The sequence below is a fragment of the Xenopus tropicalis genome, chromosome 2 (assembly GCF_000004195.4).
Source record: "Xenopus tropicalis strain Nigerian chromosome 2, UCB_Xtro_10.0, whole genome shotgun sequence".
Lineage (NCBI taxonomy): Eukaryota > Metazoa > Chordata > Amphibia > Anura > Pipidae > Xenopus > Xenopus tropicalis.
Window position 1 is genome coordinate 87,982,453 of NC_030678.2, and position 22,562 is coordinate 88,005,014.

At 38.7% G+C, this 22,562-nt stretch overlaps 2 protein-coding genes across 3 annotated transcripts in view; one reads left to right on the forward strand and one right to left on the reverse strand.

Moving 5' to 3' along the window:
* Window positions 1-668: 668 nt before the first annotated feature.
* Window positions 669-17,365, reverse strand: smap2 (small ArfGAP2). Of its 2 annotated transcripts, none has more exons than XM_004911606.4 (10): window positions 17,169-17,365; window positions 12,883-13,016; window positions 12,326-12,411; window positions 12,108-12,186; window positions 11,166-11,249; window positions 9,830-9,911; window positions 8,188-8,297; window positions 6,724-6,877; window positions 3,843-4,159; window positions 669-3,392 (listed from the first exon to the last, which is right to left on the reverse strand). In XM_004911606.4, the coding sequence occupies exons 1-10, from the start codon at window positions 17,269-17,271 to the stop codon at window positions 3,276-3,278; spliced, it is 1,266 nt and encodes a 421-aa protein (XP_004911663.2). In that variant the 5' UTR covers window positions 17,272-17,365; the 3' UTR covers window positions 669-3,275. The 2 variants fall into 2 exon arrangements, with proteins under 2 accessions (XP_004911663.2, XP_002938524.3); XM_002938478.5 differs by having other exon boundaries at window positions 3,843-4,162; window positions 17,169-17,364.
* Window positions 17,366-22,193: 4,828 nt separating this feature from the next.
* The window catches only part of col9a2 (collagen, type IX, alpha 2), a 49,695-nt gene continuing 49,326 nt past the window's right edge, over window positions 22,194-22,562 (forward strand). The window contains 1 exon segment of the mRNA NM_001097192.1: window positions 22,194-22,427. Coding sequence (NP_001090661.1) covers window positions 22,356-22,427 — 72 coding nt within the window. The 5' untranslated portion in view covers window positions 22,194-22,355.

Genomic DNA, 22,562 nt, shown 5'->3' on the forward strand with positions numbered 1-22,562 from the left:
TTATTATTTAGAAACACATCTGATATGCTTATAGGTGCACACAATTTGGTGTGGTGGGGATTGGGTTGTTTGCGAGTCGGTGCACATGTTATCAGTCCTGTGAAGAGAGGATAGAGTGGGTCACCTGAATTTTACCTCATTGTGGTAAATAGTGGAGTCCACATTTCATACACTATACACAACAATCTAATGTACATACTGTAAATCTGCTGGTATGTAGTCTCCTACCAACCTACATCAGAGTGACCAGACCTCTACAGTATCATGAAATTTTAGAAGCATCTAATGGAAGTATTTATATTTCCATAGCTTTATGTTCTGGAGCAGTTGTGCCATGGCCCTTGTAATTCTGTTCTCTTTATATACAGGCAGTAACTTTGATTCCTGTGTATGTGCCTGTAGTATTGTCTCATCGCCTCATTTAGACTGGGTGCATGATATTCACTGTTCACAAAATGGACTGCATCTTGGTGTCAAGCTGTTCATTTGGGGGTGTATAGAGAACGGAGGATTAGCTTGTGTATGTAAATAAAACTGCTTTTGTGAAATGCAATGGGAACCAAAAATACTAGTGGATTACATACAAGTAGTACAGCTAATAATTCTGCCTGTAGGTGAGAGTGTATACAATGAAGGCAGCCTTGTAATCAGGACACACGCGTATCAGGTTAAATGTTTAATGACGGTATTTTATTTGGAATGTACATGTACAGATGTGTAGCTGCCTCTGGATTCTAGTTACCAACTTCCACTCCAAACAGCCAAACACTGAACAGACCATTTTAAAATAGAACAACTCTAGTCATTGAAAAATAAAAGAGAAATATTGTGTAAGACACTGTAACATTCAACATGAGTAACGTTCACAGATGCTAAGAAGAAAATATACATTATATATAATTTACTGGTAAGATTATCTGCGTTAGAAATGTTTATATAACTTAAATCTCAATGTTAAAGGAAAAATCTGTAACCCATTGCCAGAGAGGGCTGCGGTGCCTTGCTCTACAATGCCCGGCAGCTTCCTTTGGCAGCGTGGTTCCCGAAAATAAACAAAAATGACAATAAAAGTTAGCAAACAATATAAAAAACAATAATGTTAAAGCTACAGAAAGTGCAAACATTTCACATTCAGAAGATTTATATCAATTTCCCAGATCCATACTGTAAACGGAGTCCTTTTATTTAAGGGAATTTGGTTCAGCTGATAGGTAGACGACACACAAACAAGAAACTGTATGCGTTCCTTAACTGGAAAACCCTGTTCTGCAAATGGACCTCTCTTACGTACATTATGTTGCACTGTGGTATTTGTGATTAGAGGAATGGTGGGTTAAAAATAATCCTTAGCACATGCTGCCTGGAGCTTTCTACACCCTACTCATGAGTATCCGTGCTGTTTTATTCTTACATTTTCCTAGTTTCAAAAATATGAGGAACAATATGGTGATTGGATGAGAATGATAACCAGGCTGCCATTACTTTAGTCTTATGGCATTAAAGGGAAAGTAAACCCCCAGATCCAAATTAAATATAAAATTGCTCAGTGCCCCTCTGAGTATTTTTTCAGTTTATACTATTCTATCTAATCCAGATATAAGCAGTTTTTACACTCCTGATATAATGAATTAGCAACAGTAGAACCCCTGCTGTTCTGCCAGCCAGTGACAGAACTGAGCACAGTGCATCAGGATATGCTTCACTGCTCAGTACCTTAAGGTGGTCATACACTGAAAGACTCGCTCATGAGTCCCCAAACAAAAAAGATTTTTCCCTGTTATGCCCACCTTGGACTGATCGGATAATTTGGCCTAAGGGCCATTGGGATAAGCTGATGTGCTATTTGCCCCTATGGGGTTTTTAAACCTGCCAGCTGACATCTGCCCAATTTTTAGCTGGATATCAATCAGGTAGACCCGTCTAAGGGCCCAATACACAGGCTGTTAAGCTGCTCACTCTCAGTTTTTATTGGCTCATGTGTGGCCACCCATAGTCTTCTGACAGATACCCAGCCAAACAGAACAGTGCAGAGTGTTGCCGTTTCAAATCCATTATATAAGCAGTGTAAACATTGCCATTATGAAAACTAGAAAAGAAATAACATGAATTGAACTAGAGTTCTCAAAGCAATTTGAATCTGATATTTGGTATCAGAGGATTCATTTCCCCTTTAAAACAAGAGGTTGATGAGTATATTCACAAATAAAACCAAAGTGTCTTCAATGATGTGAAACATCATCCCTGTTTGTAATAAAGGATAGGCTACTGCTGGCATTATTAATATAGTTACTATTATACATAAAATGGCATTTCAATGGAAAATGAATTAAGTGCCAGTGTTACAGAAAGCTGTTGGGGTGTGCTTGGGCCCAACAGTGGATAACTGGCAAGGACAAAGGACACTTTCTCAGTGTGATTTCAATTTAAAACAGTGTTCAGAACTACCTTCTTTTAATAGAACCACCAGATCCACAAAATGGGTTGGGCTTCAAAAAAGCTGCAAAAGTAACAGACGGTGTTTAAACATATGTATTAAGACTCTTACATGTGTGCAAACCCTGTTAGATCCAAAGTACTGATAGGCCTGTTCAGCAGAAAGAAGATGAGAACACATTATCACAGCTTTTCTAATGCTAAGAAGCATAACAATGCTTTGGGAATGTAAAATAACAGCAGACATAGGAGTTTCATTTTGGGGTCGATGAGTGTGCATTACACTAAAGTGAAGATATGCATGCAGACAACTGTGCCTGCCATCCTATCACTAGCAACCACCCAGGAAGCAGGCAACCTAACAGTGATAGAGGACTACAAGGTGCAACCTGGGGGGTAGCAATACAAACATGTCTGCCGGTGCTCAGGTTTTGCTGGTGCAGAACTGTAATAAGTCTCTAACACTGTGTAATTACTCAGCTGGTAGAAGGAAAACCACTCTTTCCTATAGCAAAATAGCCCTGTTGTTTCTCTATTTAATCTTGGAGGTCATTCTACTAAGTGAAAAGACCTTGCTCATCCACTGGAAGTTCTTAAAGGGCTCCAATAAATGATTATACTACGCTGTTGTATATTGATAGCAGGGATGAGGCTGAATGCAGACCAGTCTGAATAAGCCTTGGGTCTCTGGGAGACAACAATGAATAATGGGTGACAGAACTAAGAGAAGTGAAGCGCTTAAACAAGATCCAGGATGGAATGAAGATGTTCCCTCCATAGTGAGAGAAGGACCAGCCTGACAGAAGTTGAGCAGGTTGAGATTCATGGGAAATGGCCCTTTTTTATTTCCACATAGGAGTGCTGAGGGTCTGGTTGGATCCCTGGTTGCATGAAGGCTGTCCATACCCTGCCATTCCTCCAACACCAAAAAAGGTCATTCCTGCCATTTGTTGGGACATCTGAAATGAAAAGTCCTCAGATTATTATATGTAGCATTCCAGAAAATAAATATTCTTCCATTACCTTAACTTGATTATGCAGAGGGTATATAAACTCAGTTGCATACTTCCTATAATAGTACACTGTTATTTTTATTTTTTTTGGGGGGGTGGGGGGTGGGCTTTGCTTACATTTTAATTAGCATCAAAAATTATGGATTCCATAGTCCAAATTTAACCAGACTTTGAATCCAAATGCAGGTGGCTGGCACAGAATTGTTACTGATGCTTGAGGTCAGGGTACTGACAGTGATAGACAGGTAAGGCCTATAGGTATAAGGCCCCTAAACATAAAAACAAACAGCAGAAATGTAGAGAGCATTTAAGTAAAAACAACAAGTATTTGTAAACTAAGCAGGAAAAAAAAAAGAACAATTGCTTTTTCATTGACAGTTATGTTTATAATCTTACCTGTGCAACATTCCACTGTAGCTGCTGGCCTGGTTGCATTTGATACATGGGCTGCCCTACAGCACCCATGTTAGTTACATATCCTGTGTGCTGAGCCATCATTCCATTTGGGACGCCCATGACAGCTGCTTGTACACCGCCCATGTACCCAGCAGGCACTGCCATGGGAGCAACCATAGCAGGATGTGCTGGTTGGGCCATTATGCCCACTGGAGATGCCATCATACCTCCCATAACACCTCCTGGTGATGGAACTGCAGGAAAGCCTGGGTAGGCATTTGGATATGCCATCTGAGCTGGTGCCATGAAGACAGCTCCTGCTTAAGGTATTAAGAGACAGACATGATAAAAAGTTAATGTTATTCATGTAAGCAAAGATTACATGCTATTAGTATAGATTTCATCATCATGCTAGCTATCGTGTCCAAACTGGGCATTTTCCTTTGTTCTATATTAACAATTCATATGAATCACATCATATTCAAATGACTTACTAACACAGTCAGAACAACTGTAACACTTATGAAAAATGAAATTCACTTTCAACTAAAGTCTTTTATTAAAAGCACCTCCAACCAGGCAATGGGCACTTTAATAAAAACGGACAGGAAGTTCCTGTAGCGCAACATTTCTGTTTAAATAAAGGAGAAGGAAAGGATTTAGTTGAGGTCTACCAACAACATGTTCTATCTAAAAGATGTGGGGCTGCAATATACTCCGAAATCCAATTCCTGTGAATGCCTGGTCTTCCTGTCATGTTTAGTGTATGGCTATATTAAACAATGTTGTAGCAGTTTAGACACATAAATAAGGATTCTCTAACTTACTTAAACAATACATTTTAGGGTCAATAAGCATCCTATGTTAGTGGGATCAGTTTTTGCATCTTTACTTCCATCTCAATATGCCTATTTTTTATTGTGCTTTATTAACAAAGCAGAATTATGGACATCCACTCATGTCTTTCTATAAATAGAAATGGTCAATAAATCAAAAGTATTAAAGGTTTATTTACTGCCCACAGATCTAATTAGATTATATAATTTGGCACCACATAGGGGAAAAGGTTAAAGGGGTGGTTCACCGTTAAATGAACCTTTAGTATGATGTAGACATTCATATTGTAAGACTACTTGCAAACAGAGTTCATTTTTGATGGTTTTTGAAATATTTAGCTTTTTCTTCAGCAGCTCTCCAGTGTGGAATTTCAACAGTTTATCCTAGCAACCAGGCAGTGGTTTGAATGAGAGACAGGAAATGAGAAGAGGGCCAGTACAGAAAGAGAAGGCTACAGTGAAATTCTAACCTCCATTTAAAAAATAAAACAATGTAGAGAAAAAAAGAAGAAAAAATAAAAACTAAATTAAAAAGTTTATAGAATTGGCCATTCTATAAACATACTAAACAGTAACTTTATTTACTTTTTTGGAAAAAGATATCAACATCAAGTTAACTAACAATACATTGATCTTAGGACTTCATTGTGAAAAACAGATATGCAAGAAAGGTTGTCACAACCCGTTTACTTTAACTAATTCCCAATTCATTATTTTGAGCACATAAGATGGCTTAGAATAAGGCACTAAATATGCTTTGACAAAATGTCTTGTGGTAAGGGGTTATTTAAAATGCACAGATCTCCTCTCATCATCTTTTAAATGATGAGTCATTTCCGTTACAGGAAATAATGCTGCACACTGCTGGTTAATTATAATATGAACTAATTGTGTTCAATATGGATCATTTTTGCCATCTTTAGCATGTTATGGAACTTATTCTGCTATCCCATACATGCAAAACATAGGAGATGTGCAAGGCAGTGGATTGGCTTTTCCCTGCTGGAGTATATATGCCAGCAAAGAAAATGACCGCAAACAACTAGCCTCTTACCACCGGAATTGTTCAAATGCCAGATAGTTCTCACAGAACTCTCCCTTCAGCAGTGCCAAGTGCCCTTGCAAACTTACAGGCTCCCTGAAGGCAAGTTTTAACCTTTAAAACAACAGTGGTCAGTGATCTACTTTTTCTATTCATCTGAATGTAGTACAGAATTTACATTGCTGGCAATTATACAGGTATGGGATCTAAGTAGCAGAATGCTTGGGACCTGGTGTTTAAATCCGATTTAAATTATGGAAATATTCCTTATCCGAAAAAACATACACAGTGGATACCTTTAAAGGAGAAGGAAAGTCATTTTGGCATTTTACTGCAATAGATTCACCACATTAGTGCCACCTAGAACAATATATTTATTCTGCAGAGAGCATTGCCATACCTGAGTAAAGAGCCCTAGAAGCTTTCTGTTTGCTGAAGACAGCAGCTGGCATTTTAAATAACTTCCTGCCTGCAGTCTAGCCTTATGCTCAGATCACACATTCCTAAGGGAGGGGGAGGGGTCCTTAGCATTCTTATGGGAGGGGGGAGCAGGAGAGGGGAGAACTATGCAGACTCTTGTCACAGGAATTAAGGATGTTGCTGAGAGAGGAAGTCAGACACTGGAACATTATGTTTGCAAAAAAGGATACAAGATATCCTGTTGTTCTTTTGCTAGGGGACTCAGTGCAGCGTTTCTGTAAGTGCTTATGACTGTATTTACATAGACCTTTCCGATAAAGCTTACTTAGTTTTTACCTTTCCTTCTCCTTTAAGCAACTGCCTGGCACTGCACTCTACTTCTGACTGCCAGCATAAACATTTTGCCATTTCATTTATAGCTGAATAAGACATCCCTTTGAACTACCTTAGTGGCAAGGGCATTTTCTGCAAATAATTATGCGTGTTGCAGAGCTTAAGGATTGTTTACATATATATTATATACATACATGCATAAGGACTATAAATGGCTTGTAGTTAATTGAGATCTGCTTCCTATGTGTACCTTGTGCGGGAATTTGAGGAGCCTGAGATCCATATAAGGACAGAATGGAATCCTTGGATAATTGCTTTTTCCCTCCATCTTCCGATTTTCCACTAGGCTCGGGGAACAGGTTGAGGTTTTCTGGAACAGACCCTGAGCTTCCAGGTAAACCAGGCTGGGGGGTATAAAAATATACCCATAAATAAGTAATAGTGGAAAAACTGTTGCATTAATGTTTTCTCTATCTATTTTACTCTCGACCACCTCGCTTTACATGAATTACCCTGTAAGTAAAGAAAGGAGGGGAAGAGCACTTAGCTCAGTATAATTTGTGCAAATGAGATATGATGTGGGTGCTCACCGCTTTTCCCCCATAAAAATAGTCCAGGCCTGAAAAACTTTGACAAGAGTAATTGAAAAAAGGCACTAAAATTTGCTAAACTCAAGATGTACGGTTCACATTTATTTCTTTTTAGCATTCACCTGTGGATGGGAGATTGTTCAAGCACCATGTAGATTATCGCTGGGGAGTACCTCACAAACTGGAGTACAATTTTTTGGACTTCTGTTGTACTTAAAATATCTTGTTTTATTACTTCTACAGATATATAAAGTAATGCTGCCATGAACATTGTAATTTGTTCAAGTTTTTAGTAAAGTACTGCTAGCCTTCTTCAAGTTACAGTTTATGCAAGTGTCACATTTCCTGTTTAGTGCAAAGTATGTTCCTATTTTCTCATGGGTAAACATAAAAGCCTTTCCTACTGTCCTTCCGAGGTCAAAGACCTTATAACCCAAAGATAAGAAAGTGATTATAGTAAAAGTGTATGTTCATCTAAAATTATTTTTTATGCTGCGGATTGTAATATTCAAGGAAAAATGTTCAATTGGTCTTTATTTTGCAATAAAAAAAAGGATATCAATACAGGATTCTGCTGGAGAAAAAAAAAACATGTTTTCCCAATATCATATTCGTTTAAGATTCTAATATTTTTGTTATATCTTGCACGCAATATGCAAAAAATGAAAACAAAGTGTTTTTGTGCTGTATTCAGTTCTTTGGAACCACTTTGGGAAGAAGGAAGCATAGTTGATCAAATTACAATGCATAAATATGCCCCCCTGAAAAGTGTCTATCTGTAAGCATGAGACTCAGATGCAGCCGGGGATACAGAGATCATTATCTTCATTTAAATATACACTTTTCTAATCACAGGGGAAGTTAAAAACTGTAAAAAAAAAATGAATTTGTAACAAAAAAAAATATAGGCAGAATACATATTCAAAACAAGTCATTTTTATTGTGCAGATATTAAATAAAGGCATATAAAAGCTATGCTGCACATTTAAAATATACTACTATGCTCAAATTAGAAAATTGTAGGGTGACCTTAGCCCTCAAAGATAAGGTACAAAAAGAGAATCAAAATAGTGATAAAAAATAGTTAATCTGGTTAAAAACAATATGCTTATTGTATTGTTTACCTGACTGGATTTGGAGATAGATATTGGTGCAACAGATCCAAAAAGGTCTAGTTCCTTCTCCAAGCTAGTGCTGGGCTTACCATTAGGAACAGAATTCGCAACAGGAACATCTAAAAAGACATAGGAAAGTAGTGTAATACTTAATGGCACATAACAGCTTTACAACACTGAAGAACTAAATAACATGTGTTTATAACTATTTATGCTTATTATCAACCCTTAAAAGTGCTGCGATCTTCAGATTCTTCCCTATTAGATGCACAATATCTAATATCTTCCCTTTTCAGATGCACAATATACAGGTATGGGACCTGTTATCCAGAATACTCGGGATCTGATTTTCCAGATAAGGGATCTTTCTGCAATTTGGATCTCCATACCTTAAGTGTACTAAAAAAATCCATTGAATAAACCCAATAGAATTCTTTTGGCTTTAGTAATATCTTAGTTGGCATCAAGTGCAAGATTCTGTTTTATTATTACAGAGAAAAAGGAAATCATTTTTAAAAATTACAATTATTTGCTTATAATGGAGTCTATGAGAAATGACCTTCCCGTAATAAAGAACTTTCTGATTAACAGGTTTCCTGATAATGGATCCCATACCCATAGCAAAAATTATTTTCAAAGCAATATTACTCCAAGAATGCAATCACTTACTGTTATGAATGTATAAGTTATATATTTATGAGACCATGTACACATTTAATCTAGTAAGTGGAGCTGTCTGTTTTGGTATACTTCATTAATACCAGAATAAATTAACCCCAGGTGGTGGCTAACAGGGAACCACTGGGTAACCTTGTAAGTGGCATGGTTTTCATATGTGCTTCTATCTGCGTTCAAAAAGTTGTACAGCACATGTTATTTCTTATTTCACTTCAATGAATGATAGAAACACATACTTAGTCTGTAAGCTCTACGAAGCAGGGACCTCCTTCCTACTGTGTATCATACCACATAGCACTTACACCCCTATGTATTTATTCTTATTTATTGTATTTATGATAACCCTTGTCCTCCCGGTGTGTAATTTTTTATATTGTAAGACTGTACAGCGCTGCGTACCCTTGTGGCGCTTTATAAATAAAGTTATATATACATACATTAAGTAATAGCAAATAAGTAGGCTGAGCCATAACCACACAAGTATGTGACCCCTGCTGGCCAAATGAATCTTTGACTATCATCATTCTCCAAGATACTTCATTTACAATCTAGATACTTCAATTAGTACACAAGTTTTTCTAAATGATTCTTTTGGCAACAAAATGTAATCATATGCTGTCAGCAGGCACTAAACTATATAAAATAAAGAGTTGGTACAAAAAGGTGAACATCCTCAAAACAAAGTTGAATCAAGTGGGTTTGCTGGGTATGTTGGAGCCCTGTATTGCTTGTCTGAGTTTTGTTTGTTATATCAAACTCCATCACTCCTGTGACCCTCTAAGTTAATAGTAGGGTCATGCTAAAAAGCATTAACATATGACAGGAAAAGACATGTAGGGGAGGTTTTGTTGGGTAGTTTTTAGTCCTTGTCAGTTTGCCATTGTGACAAGTCTCTTATCCCTAACCCTGGAACAGCCTGCAGTTATTAGCAGTTCAATGGAAAAAAGTAACAGTATCAGCAAGGTCATCTCACCGAGGCCCAGCAAGTCCATTACAGGTTCTACTGTCTTGGGAGGGGAGACTTTAAGTTGTTGTGTCTCATCCTTCTTCTGTGGCTGTTAACAAAGCATACATAGGTATTTCAGGAAACAATGAACAAGCATATACAGAAGTGATCAATACTACCTCCACTTGTTCATTACACCCCCATCCCAATACCTATATTACTGGACAATGAGGAAAGTTGCTTTAACTTTGGTTGGCTGCAGGCAGTAACTTACTGGGTCTGATTACTCTAGTGGAAAGACCTATTTAAAAAGATGACAAACTGTTCTGACTTTTGTGACTAAAACCAAGTCCTGTCTTCTACTAGTTCAGGAACATGACTCCCCATGGTAGACTAGTAAAATAAGCAAAGATATGGACACATTTGAAGCACATTAAAGGACAAGGAAAGGCAAAGTCACTTGGGGGTGCCAAAATGTAAGGCACCTCCAAGTGACTTTAATCGCTTAACTTTTACCCCGGGCTGGTGCCCCTGTACGGAGAGAACAGCACCAGCCCGGGGTACCTGGAGGGCTTCCTCCTTCCTGTATCGATCGCGCGCGCAGTAGAGTGAAAAAGCCGAACTTTAACAGAGAAGTCGGTTTTCACTCTACTGTGCATGCGCCTGTCGTTTCAAAACGAAGCAGGAAGGAGGAAGTGCTGCGCTACAGGTACCCCAGGCTGGTGCAGTTTTCTCCTAACAGGGGCACCAGCCCGAGGTACAAGGTAAGTGATTAAAGTCTCTTGGAGGTGCCTAACATAACTTAGCCTTTCCTTGTCCTTTAAGGGCTCATTTACTAACCATCAATTTTTAATTTTTAAGTTGATTTGAATTTTTTTTTTTAAAAAGTCTCAGAGAAAAATGCTGAGACTTTTCCGAGATTTAAATGGCTAAAAATCAACAATTCGCCAGATTAAACATGCAGAGTTCATGTAGAAGTAAATTGCAAAGGTCCCTTTCCTTTAAGTTCTTTCATTTGTCTCAAAACTTTAGATATTTTGCTGGGTTTTGTCCGAAAACTCAAATTTTTCAAATTGTCTCAGTGACAATTCGATAAAGTTGGGATTTTTGTGGTGACAATTTGAAAGTCGAGTTTTCTCACAGCGACTTTTCCGTGCAACTTTTTTTTAGTAAATATTAAGACATTCAGGAAATGAGTTTAGTCGAATTTAAAAAATGCAGCCCCTAAGTTATACGTACTTATTTTAAATGTAGAATTTATCACAGATCTGCCACTTGTCACACCACGTTATGGATCCAATCATTATCTAACATCCAGCACACACATGCAGCTATGCATATAAATGTCATCAATGTGACTTACCAGCTTAACCTTTTCAAAAATGACCGGTCCAGATTTTATCTCTGGTGCGGATTCTGACTTTTTCCACTTAGTATCCTTCTCTTTCTGTCAAGAGTAAGATAAAATTTAGGAACCATCAGAAGCACCAGTACAACCCTAAGTTGCCTGACCAATCCCACAGCATTTTTAGTGCTGCTTGACTGTTATCTTGAAGGTAAAACTACATAATAAAAATCTTTTCAGTAGATACATGCATCCGTGCATCCAGGCTAAAGAAATGAATTACATTTACCTTATCAGCCCAAACCCAGTTTCTTCAGAAGTACAAGTTTCCTTTCTTTAGACTCGCATTGAGGAATCAGGCCTATCCTTGGTAACCAAGTAACATATGCCTTCTTTTATGGAGCATGTATATCTTGTTTTTATGCACCCAAAATGAGTTGGTTTTTTTTTTTACAAAAGGACTAGTAAATCATTAACCACATTTCTTGCGATAATGGAGAAATTAACTGACATTAATGGCACACAAAGTATTTTAAGCACTATGTGGCCTAAAAACACAGTGCCAGGTTTCCAGATATCACTTCCAATTAACTACAGCTAATTAGGAATCCAAATCCTAATTAGCATAAATTAGCATAACCTAATCAGCATTCGGAAAGGATTAAATGGTCAGGTAAAAACATTTTCGCCGCAGGCCGATTTTAACCCGTTCCAATCCCGATTACCATATGTTAATTAGGATTCGGACGAATCCTTCAGAGTGGGGTTGGCCAAACCCAAAAAAGTGGGCTAGGTGCATCCCTAATAATGAGATATCTCCATTCAGGTTCCCCAACACCTTCCTTCCCATTTTCTCTTCTTACTCTAAATGTTTGCCAAAATGAAAAGATGCATTTTGTACTATTATACCTCATGGAAATTAATGGTTTGCGACATTAGAAAATGACCAATCATACTCACTCTGAAAGCACTAAGGTCCACACTGCGATCCATGTATTTTTTCTTCTCATATTTCTCTCTAATAAAAACTTCAACAGCTCTGAGGATGCAGGGTAAAGGATTATAAAATACTCAAACTTCTGGCAATACAAAGAATTAACAAATTTAAAATGTTCCTGTCTTAATGACAATCTCCAAAGAAAGGAAAAAATGTGCTTAAACAGCTGCATAAAGGATACTGATCTGTCTGAGGCCGAATGAAGTTATCTGGAAGAAATGCTTCATAGAGCCTCTTTGCTTTGCCATTACCCATTTCTTCCATGCACTAGAAAAAAAAAAAGAGAACTATAGATTAGAACTAATACAAGTAAAAAATGTAGGGAATGGAAATAACTTATCATTGACATAATAATAAATTAGGCATACTGCACAACATATATGTATATTTGTTATTATACAGTTGTAAAACAATGCAAGGTGCATAATATGCTCACAAAACATATCCATGCATATTAAGGAGTTATTATTGCAAAAATAAAAGCAGACTAAAAAATAAGCAGCTTGCATTCTGTATCAATGCAGTCATTTAGACCTAAGAATAAAGCAATTTGGAAGCACTTCAACAGAATCAGATGTTGGAAATAGACAGCAGCCAGAAATATAAAACATATTTAAAATTAAACATAGGAAAAACTTACAAAGCCAGTTGTAAATACATGTAATTTGCTAGAATAATAAGTTTTTCCTTTTTTACAATAAAAGGGCTAGACATCTTGATGCAAGATTTCAGCCTTACTTGTATTTGTTCCTGAGTCCACTGGTCCAAATTGACAGATTTTACCCTGGAAATGTGAACTCCAAGGTTCCTGTGGACCCCAGCACAGCGGATGCAAACAAACACTCCAATGTTCCAGGAAGCCCATCGTGGACCTACATGGCAGAAGGGGAAAAAAAAATACAAAAAAAAAAATCAGCCATTCAAATGGATACACATATATTGGACTGGATAGGATCAATGGGAGCCCATATCTCATTCATAAGATAATATCATGTTCTGTTGACTATTTGAAAGTAAGATGAGCTGAAACTTAAACCTTTATGTAGAAAGGACTTGCTAATGTTTCTTAAAGATTTAGACTTTGCAACTATATATATATATATTTGCTTCCTAGCAAGACTCAGATGGCATACAGATGTGCATAAACACTACTGCTTTACAAAATCTTTGTCTTCCCTTTTTGTGAAACACAGGAAGTGAAAATCTGAAAACCACAGACATAGCTACAATTTACAGAAACACGGGACACAGGCAGACGTCACCGTTATGCTGCACAGAGTTATTAAAGGCATACTGTCATGATTTTTATTTCTAAATTACACTGATTTCATAGCAAAAAAAATCACTCTACCATTTAAAATTTAATTCTTGAATCAAAGAATGTATTTTTTTTTAGATGTAATATTGGTGTGTAGGCAGGTCAGTGCATTGTGCCTGAGTCTGAGCTTTCAGAAGGAGCCAGCACTACACATTTGAACTGCTTTTAGGTAACCTATTGTTTCTCCTAATCCCATATAACTGGAGTCCCAAGAGTGCTATTCTGTGATATCACACAGAATTTGCAGCTCAGCAGTAAAGTGTGACTGAAGTTTATCAGAGCACAAGACACATGGCTGTAGCACCCTGGGAAATGAAGATGTGAAATTTCAAAATTAAATATTAAAAAATCAGTTTAAAAAAAAAAAAAAAATGGATTTCAATGCAAAATTCTGCTGGAGAAGCTCAATTAACTGATGTGTTTTGGAAAAAAAAAACATGTTTTTCTATGACAGTATTCTTTTAAACTCAAAAGGTGGCAAAAAGTATAATCTCATTATTATGTTTTATTCATTTAGCAAGGATATATTTCACTCTTGCCCTAGAGCACCTTTCAGTCTAGCACAAAAGCCCTAGAAGAAAGTTTGTTTATCAGAGCACAGCCCAGAGATCTGTGTCAATTCAACCAGCAAGAAAGGCAGGGTGCAATATGCAAAACAAATAATGCTGGTTTGCACTCTGCCTCTCACTTTGTAAATGACCGCTATAAATGACTTATAGTTTCTCGCCTGGCTATAATAAACTCCAGTGATTACATGCACTGTTCTGTATTAGGCTAAAATAGTTTCCAATGCCTCAATTGCAGTACAGGTATCGGACCCCTTATCCGGAAACTCTAATTACCAAATTACCGAAAGGTCATCTACAATAGACTCCATTTAAATCAAATAATTCACATTTTTAAAAGTGATTTCCTTTTTCTCTGTAATAATAAAAAAGAACATTGTACTTGATCCCAACTAAGATAAAATTAATCTTTATTGGAGGCAAAACAATCCTATTGGGTGTAATTGCTGTTTATATAATGTTTAAGCAGACTTTAGGTATGAGATCCGAATTACGAAAAGCCCCAGGTCCCAAGCATTCTGGATAATGGATCCCATACCCGTACAGCTTATATGGTGTGCCACTAAGGATACAATTTTGTATTTTAAACTTTCTTCAAGTCTACTTTGCATAGCCCTTAGAAAAGTAATACAGGTATGGGATCCCTTATCCGGAAACCAGTTATCCAGAAAGCTCAGAATTACAGAAAGCCCGTCTCCCATAGACTCCATTTTAATCTAATAATTCAGAATTTTAAAACTGATTTTCTTTTTCTCTGTAGTAACAAAACAGTACCTTGTACTTGATCCCAAATAAAATATAGATAATCCTTATTGGATGTAAAACAATCCTATTGGGTTTAATTAATGTTTTATTGATTGTTTAGTAGACTTAAGGTATGGAGATCCAAATTACAGAAAGACCCCTTATCCGGAATACCCTCGGTCCCGAGCATTCTGGATAACGGGTCCCATACCTGTACCACAAATGTAGAAACATAATAAGCATAGTAATAAATGTTATGATGGTAGATGTTTCGTCTCTATAGGTAAGTTTTAATATATATTATAATGTTAACCTATAATTTGATATGTGTTCAACGTTAACCCATTAGAGAAGTTTGTGCTGAAAGTTTATTCTGCCTATTAAAAAGACACACAAAGTGTGAAATCTATTTGCACTAACTTCTCACTACAGTCATTGTGGATAGAGAAGGACTGATACATACAAGTTTATTCACCTATGGATAAGGAATGATTTCAAAAAGATTTAGCATATCTAGAGCATGAGCAATCACCCCAAACTTTACCCTCCTTCCTGCAGAATAGCCAGCCCCACAGATGGGGAACCCATGCCCTTAGCGACATAATAGCCTGTGTCAACAGAAGAAACCGTTCTGATAAATGTAAAAGAATGCATAAAACAAGAGTTTTAATTTTATGGAAAAGCATTTCAGGGCCCCAGTAACAGCTTAAGAGTTTATATGCAACAGCACAGTAACAGTTTCTATGGCTGCTTAATACTGTGACTTTGAAACAGCTAAATATATAACTAATTAATTTCAAAGCAGTAGGAGAAAACTATCGTATGGCGCAATTAAATACGCATCAGGTTAAATTACTTCCTCATTTCTAATCTATGTCAATGAAAGGGTAAGGAATACGGACCAGCAACTATTCCAGGAATTTTGAAAGCAAAATATGCTAGAAATACATATCACCACAATATCTGCTCTAACAATATCTAAAAATATCTTACTGTTATAATCAAAAAATGGAAGCAGCAAATACACAAAATGACAAACAAAATAACTGAAGAATCTCTGCTCTACTGACCCTTATTCTGTACTGTTGAATAAAAACAGCTATTACTGTTTGCTCTGGTTAAAGATGACCTTACACTAATGCATAATGCACACTGTATGTGTACACTGTCAACACAAAACACCTGATTTGTGTACACATAACAGGTATTTATATACAATTATAGGTAGCTATAACCTACCTTTCCCTCTGGCATCCAACATGATGGGTTACAACTTTGCATACCGAGTTGATAAGTAAACAGTGGATCAAAATATGATATTTATAGGCCAAATTGTGTCCCCTAGTCCATAAGTAGATAAGGCAAATAAAAACCTTTTTCACAGTCACTTAAATTAGCACCTTATAATGCAATAAACTTTCTTAATATGACTGCAACAGTATAGAGCCATTATCTATTAGGAGATGAACAACAAGAAATGTTAATCACAATCCAAGCATAGGTTTCCACACTATAAGCATTTCAAGCCTTGCCACATTAGTAGGATCTGCATAGGTTACATAGGTGTGTGTATGCATGTTTACATCAATCAGCAGCACAGAAGGTCCTATTTACTACCCATTTACTGTTCCATCTGTGTTGCAAAGAAATAAAACATGAACTGCACAGAAGACGTAAGGTTAGCTTTAGAACTACAAAGATTTTCACACAAACATTGGGGTAATCTTCCAATACAACCACGCCTCACATCTATTTGTACATTGTTGTATTTGTAGTGCCTAGTAGCTGTAAGCCCTTACCTGTAAAGAGCTACCGGATACAATGGTACGATCTGAATATTAATAAAATTATACCGGAAACTATAATGGCACAAAATGCGGGTCAATTTTTTGACAAAACAACATTTACATGTCTGATCTGAACAAAACAAATTGTGTTGGGAATCTGCTCAAATTCGTGTAGTTCCCATTCGTTCAGTCCTACAGGCAAGTGTAAATTGTAATCACCAGAATGGATGAATGGGCTACCTGCCTGATCCAGGTATACAGAAGCTGCCAAATGATCACATCAGAGCTTGTTCAGTACAATTTGGTTACCAACAGCTAAACTGCTTTGGGAACTAATGCTTAGAATGTGCCAGCCTAATACTGACCAGGAGACAGTTCTAAGTCATACGAATCTGCCCATAGATTTTTTAGCACCTGGCCATTGAAGATGATAACACTGGGGTTGACAACGCTTGACATCAATGCAGATTTATGAACAGAAATATAATCATACGTTTAACAAAAGGGGAAATCATCTCCTCACGACAAAAGCCGGTTGGCACATCTGATAGGGAAGGGATAGGGAGTTCCATCGCTAAAGGTCACTACTATAAACGGGTAGCCGGTTACCTTTAGCCAGACAGTCAGCGCAAAACTTGTTCTCCTCTCGCAAAAGAAGCTCGGAGAGCACTGCCTGGTACCGCTCCACATCACGAACCGACTTCCCGGTCATGTTCCCGGGAGACAGTAAGATGGCCTCTTCGGTGCGGCTCCTCACTTTCACTTCCTGTTTCCTGGTCTCCGCCTCCTACCCATGTTTAGAAGTACGTCACGCTGTCCTGTAGTTTAAACCAATCGAGCGGCTACAGCTAGTCACGCCCCCGGAGGAAAAGGTATGAATGGGCTCTGACTCATATGCGAGTGAAAGGGAATGTGTTCTTGGTTGTGGGTGCTGGTGGCTAGGTCACAAGAGAATGACTCGTAACAACGCGCCTATCCTCTCCCACTCCTCATTTGCTACGAGAGGATGCATAGCCTCATTTCTCTAAAATATATTCTTCAAAAACTCACTCTACTTTGTAATTCCGACTTTGGCACTTGAGGATTTTGCATTCCTTTTGCGCGTTAAGGGGCCAATTTATAATGCTGTGTAAAATAATTTTCGCTACAAAAACTGTCAAAAGCTGTATAATATAAAAGTGTGTTTTATTTTACACCAGTTGAATGCCAGATTTTATGCTGTTATCTTCCACCAATTTAGACCTTGTATAAGTAAGTTTTAGTGGACAGTTGCTATAAGGAAAAAAAAAACAAAAAAATTACACCATTTTTTTATGTGGAGAAGCCTGGCAATGTGTTGCCATTTTTACACTGGATAATAAATCTGCCCATAAGTGTGACACATTGGCACTTCAAGGGCCCACACCCCGGCTTATCACAAAAGTGATATATTTAGGTTAAGCACCCACGGAGCGACTTAAGGTCCCCATACACGGACCGATTCTAGCTGCCGATATTGGTCCCTTAGACCAGGGGTAGGGAACCTACGGCTCGGGAGCCAGATGTGGCTCTTTTGATGGCTGCATCTGGCTCCCTGCCAAATCTTTAATAAAAAAAAATAACGTGAAGCGTGGCCTGCGCTTAGCGGATAGAAGACATGTTCTATGCCTTAGAACACATCTTCTATCCGCCAAGCACAGGCCACGCCCTCCTCCGCGTCCGGCATCCTTACCGGGTTGCACTTGAACCAGGGCCCAGGGAACTGAGAGGGACATTGGAGCAGAAACCTGTCACGCTTGAATTGAAAATAAAATGTGGCCAGTATGTCTCTGTTGGGGCTACAAGCCATATTGAACAGCTAAAGATGACACCCACCCTACCTTGCCCCACAGCATCCGCGGCCTTCGGCCTAGCTCCCGTTGGCCATTGTATGGCTCTCACGGAATTACATTTTAAAATATGTGGTGTTTATGGCTCTCTCAGCCAATAAGGTTCCTGAGCCCTGCCTTAGACCGATTTGGCAGCTAAGCGGCATGTGTATGGGCACTACCAGGGCCGCCATCAGGGGGGCACAGGGGGTACGATCGTCCCGGGCCCGGGCATTTTTAACTTTAAAGGGGGCCCAGCCGCGCTAGAGTTTCCTTAGCTCGGGCCCCCTTTAATCAAGTCCGGGCCCTACCCTTTATGGCGTGCTCCGCTTTGTCCCGCGGCTCCCTGCTACTTCTGCGCTTTTATATGGTTGCGCCTGTGCGTACTGACATCACACGCATGGGACGCAACCTTATAAAAGCACAGAAGTAGCGGGAGCTGCGGGACATAGCAGAGGACACCACAGGAGCGGAAGAAAGCAGGAGGCCGCTGGGGTGAGCTGGAGGACGCTTGGGGACCCGGAGGACGCTTGGGGACCCTGAAGGATGCTTGGGGGGGAGGGAAGGGGGGAGCTGGAGGACGCTTGGGGACCCTGAAGGATGCTTGGGGGGAAGGGAAGGGGGAGCTGGAGGACGTTTGGGGGGCCCTGAAGGATGCTTGGGGGGGCCTTGGGGGAAGCAGGAGGATGCTGGGTGTGCCCTGAGGGAAGCAGGAGGATGCTGGGGGTGCCCTGGGGGAAGCAGGAGGATGCTTGGGGGGGGCCCTGGGGGGAGCAGGAGGATGCTTGGGGGGGGCCTGGGGGAAGCAGGAGGATGCTGGGGGGGAGCTTAAGGATGCGGAAGGAAGCAGCGGGGAGTGGGCCATAGTATGAGTAATTTGGGGGAGGACCACAAATGTTTTGGGGGGCCCAGGGCTGGCTAGCAATGTTTTAGGGGGTACCTGCCCTGGCACCAATGCAAAACATAACCCCTGGCCACCAATGTTTTAGGGGGCCCTGGCTACCAAAGTCTGTATGTTCTTTGTATTGATAGGAGGGGCCATTGGGGGTGTGGGAGGAGGGGGGGCCCAGAAAATTTTGTTGTGAGGGGCCCCGTGATTTCTGATGGCGGCCCTGGGCACTACCGACGGGCTTGCCCGACATCTGGCCTGAAATTGGCCAGATATGAATCGGGCAGGTTAAAAAAATCTAGTTGGATTGGGGACCGCATCGGCTCGTTGATGCGGTCCCCGAACCGACTTTCCCTATACCGAAATTATTTTATTTAAAATTAAAAGTATTTTCATAAAATGAAGTCTATGGGTAATGGCCTTCCAGTAATTTGGAACTTTCTGGATAATGGGTTTTTGGATAACAAATCCCATACCTGTACTGGTATCTATTTTAGTTTCTAAAACATAATTTTTTGTGCATGTGTGTCTTTGCAAAATAAAAAATAGTCAATTAATATTGCCAAACACTTCCAACTGTCACTTTATTTCAGATCTTAGAAGGTTTGTTTGCAATAGAAATCTGCATAATAGCAAAACGTAACCTTACTGTTGCTTATGGGAGTAATTTACCTGCCAGCAACAGGGCCTAGGTCTGACAGACTGGGTGTTGCATGGGTGGAATGGAACACAGCCTTGCTGAATCAGGGATGTGGAAGTTATGCAAGACACCTCCTATAGATTGAGGCACACAGAGATGTTTCTGGTGTTTTGTTTCCTGTATATTTATATTCCTCTCTTATCTCTTGTGTTACTAAGGGGCAGATTCATCAAAGTACGAGTTTGAATCCTGAAAATTCACATTAGATATGATAATTTCTGATGATCGGAAATGTCACGAAAATGCTTACGAAAAAATAGTTGTGATAATATCATATTGGCGATCCGAACGATCGTAAACGGGGGAAAACCTTTCTGACTTTGATCCTTCTGGGCATGTTTTTGGAAGCACTCTGCAGCTCCAGCCTGGCCAAAGGAAAGTCACGATAATGAAAGCTTTAATAAATCCGAAACTTTTGTACTCGTTGCGATAAATACGATTTTGTCGCATAAAATTTGTTGCAAAGTACGAAAAAGTTAATGAAAAAAACGCAGAAACTACGCACAGTTCTATAAATTAGAAAAAGATAAGATTTTTTTTGTATTCAGAATCAATCGTACGTTGATAAATGTGCCCTTTAGTATGTATAACTGTATTTTTATTTACAGCATTGTTTGTCCCTCCATCTGTACATTAAAGGCCATATTTATTAAAATTCAAGTTTGCAGAAAAAGAAATGTGAGCGTGGGAAAAAACTCTTGACAAAACACTTTTTTATTGAAAATGATAATTGTATAACAATTTTGTCACCGTTGTGTAGTTTTACATTTGGTACATCAATAAACTGTTCATTTGTTAACTATACATATTTGTTATGTTTCATTCTTTACACGAGTGACTTTTTAAAAAAAAATTTAAGTAAAAAATGCGACAGAATATTCTTGGGTGCGGTGTTTCGCAGAAAAAACACACAAACAAGCGAAAATTACATTGTTTAATTCATTTTCAAGGAGGCTAAAAATACTTGAATGTTTTAATAAACTGGGAAAATAAATTATTGTTACATAATATTCCTGTTTTTTTCTGGTGGCTTTTTGCAATTTTTTTCTTATAAATTTTTCTAATAAATCCTATTTGAGGTTTCTATAAAAAAAATGTACTGTAAAAGTATGTACACAAGTATTGCTATATAAATAAATATATACATACATACTGGGCTCCTCTGGTTTAAATATAACATGTAGAATAGAAACTTCTTTTTGCTGCTGAAATGCTGTTGTTCACTAGGTCCTGAAATGGTGATGCTTACACAACATGGTCAGTGCTTAGTGCCAATATTTGCTTTTAGCAGCAATCCTGATGCTGTGCGTTGAGTCATGAATGCACTCGCCCCACCCCTGAAAGAACGATAACATTTTTTTTAGAAAGTATAGTTCAGCAGACTGAACAACAGTTTCAGCATTATGTTCTAGTTGTTTAATTGTGCATAGGAAACAGGCTTGCCCAGAATGGCAGTTTCCATTCAGCATGGACTGGGTTAAATTTGTGTTATTCATTCCTACTCCAGTATAAGGTGAGCACACAAAGCCCTTATTATAAGGCACAGCTTCAGGAAATCTCAGAGCAGAATAGGGGAGAACCCTTGTAGAGAAGCTTAGCTGTCTGCACTACACAACACCCTATTCATTCCACTCTATTAACTGGGCAATTCCTGACTTGTACTACTAATAGCCAGCAATGTGAATGCTAAGTTCATATTCTTTATAATGGTGTTAGAAGAAAATAGGCTAAAATAACACCTGAATATTGCAAAGATGAAAAAACATGAAGGCAATTAACCTCTCGGTTAGGCATCTCCAGCTTGTGGCTACCCAGTCGCTAAACTATAATTGTTACCTTTTCACTGTGAAGGGATGCTGGGAGTTGTAGTTCATTAGTGAGTTCCTGTAAAATTAGACCTGGCAGATATTAAAATCTCTTTATAACAGTTTATACTGCCTCTGCTGGACATAATTTATTATGAATAAACTTAAGCTTATTGGAAGGCATATTTTATTGTCAGTCTGCAAGAAAGTTTTGGTTATATTAGATGGGAAACTGGCTGTGGTAAGAATGGAACATAATGCTTTCCCCCTCCTTCTGTTTATAATCAGGGGGTCACTTTCTCTCAGCCAATCCCCTTTACCATTTCCTATTCATGTCATTACATATTCATGATCTCTCCTCCTCTCCCTGATCTTAGCCCCTTCAGTGTGTCTCAAAGAGTTGCTTCCAACAGTCTCCTGTATTTGGGGTCTGGTAACACAGGGATCGCTGGTGCTCCTGCTTGGCTGCAGGATTTTACTGCAGCCAAAGTTTGGCTTTTTCTCCCAGTTCCTCCTCCCTTCTATAAGGTCCTCTGGTAAGACGAATCTAAAATCATGGTCAGCTCCTGGGTCAGCCTCCGATTCTCTGTGATACTTCACCTCGTCTGCCTGTCTCTGGCACAGTTTGTAAGTTTTTACCTTTTCTTGATTTCTACTTAATAAGAAGGATGCTATGCCAATAAGTTACCACTTTTATTCAATCCCATAATGCTTGCACACAAGTTTACAATCAGCAAGTGATATTTATTTTATTGTTCTTGT

Excerpts from the sequence above, each read along its gene's own strand:
- smap2 (XM_002938478.5), bottom strand. The coding sequence starts at position 17,271 with ATGACCGGGAAGTCGGTTCGTGATGTGGAGCGGTACCAGGCAGTGCTC. Across the intron at positions 11,250-12,107 it reads TGGACCTTAGTGCTTTCAGA|AAAGAGAAGGATACTAAGTG; the intron begins GTGAGTATGATT and ends TACTCTTGACAG. Across the intron at positions 3,393-3,842 it reads TACAGTGGAATGTTGCACAG|ATGTCCCAACAAATGGCAGG; the intron begins GTAAGATTATAA and ends TTTTCATTTCAG.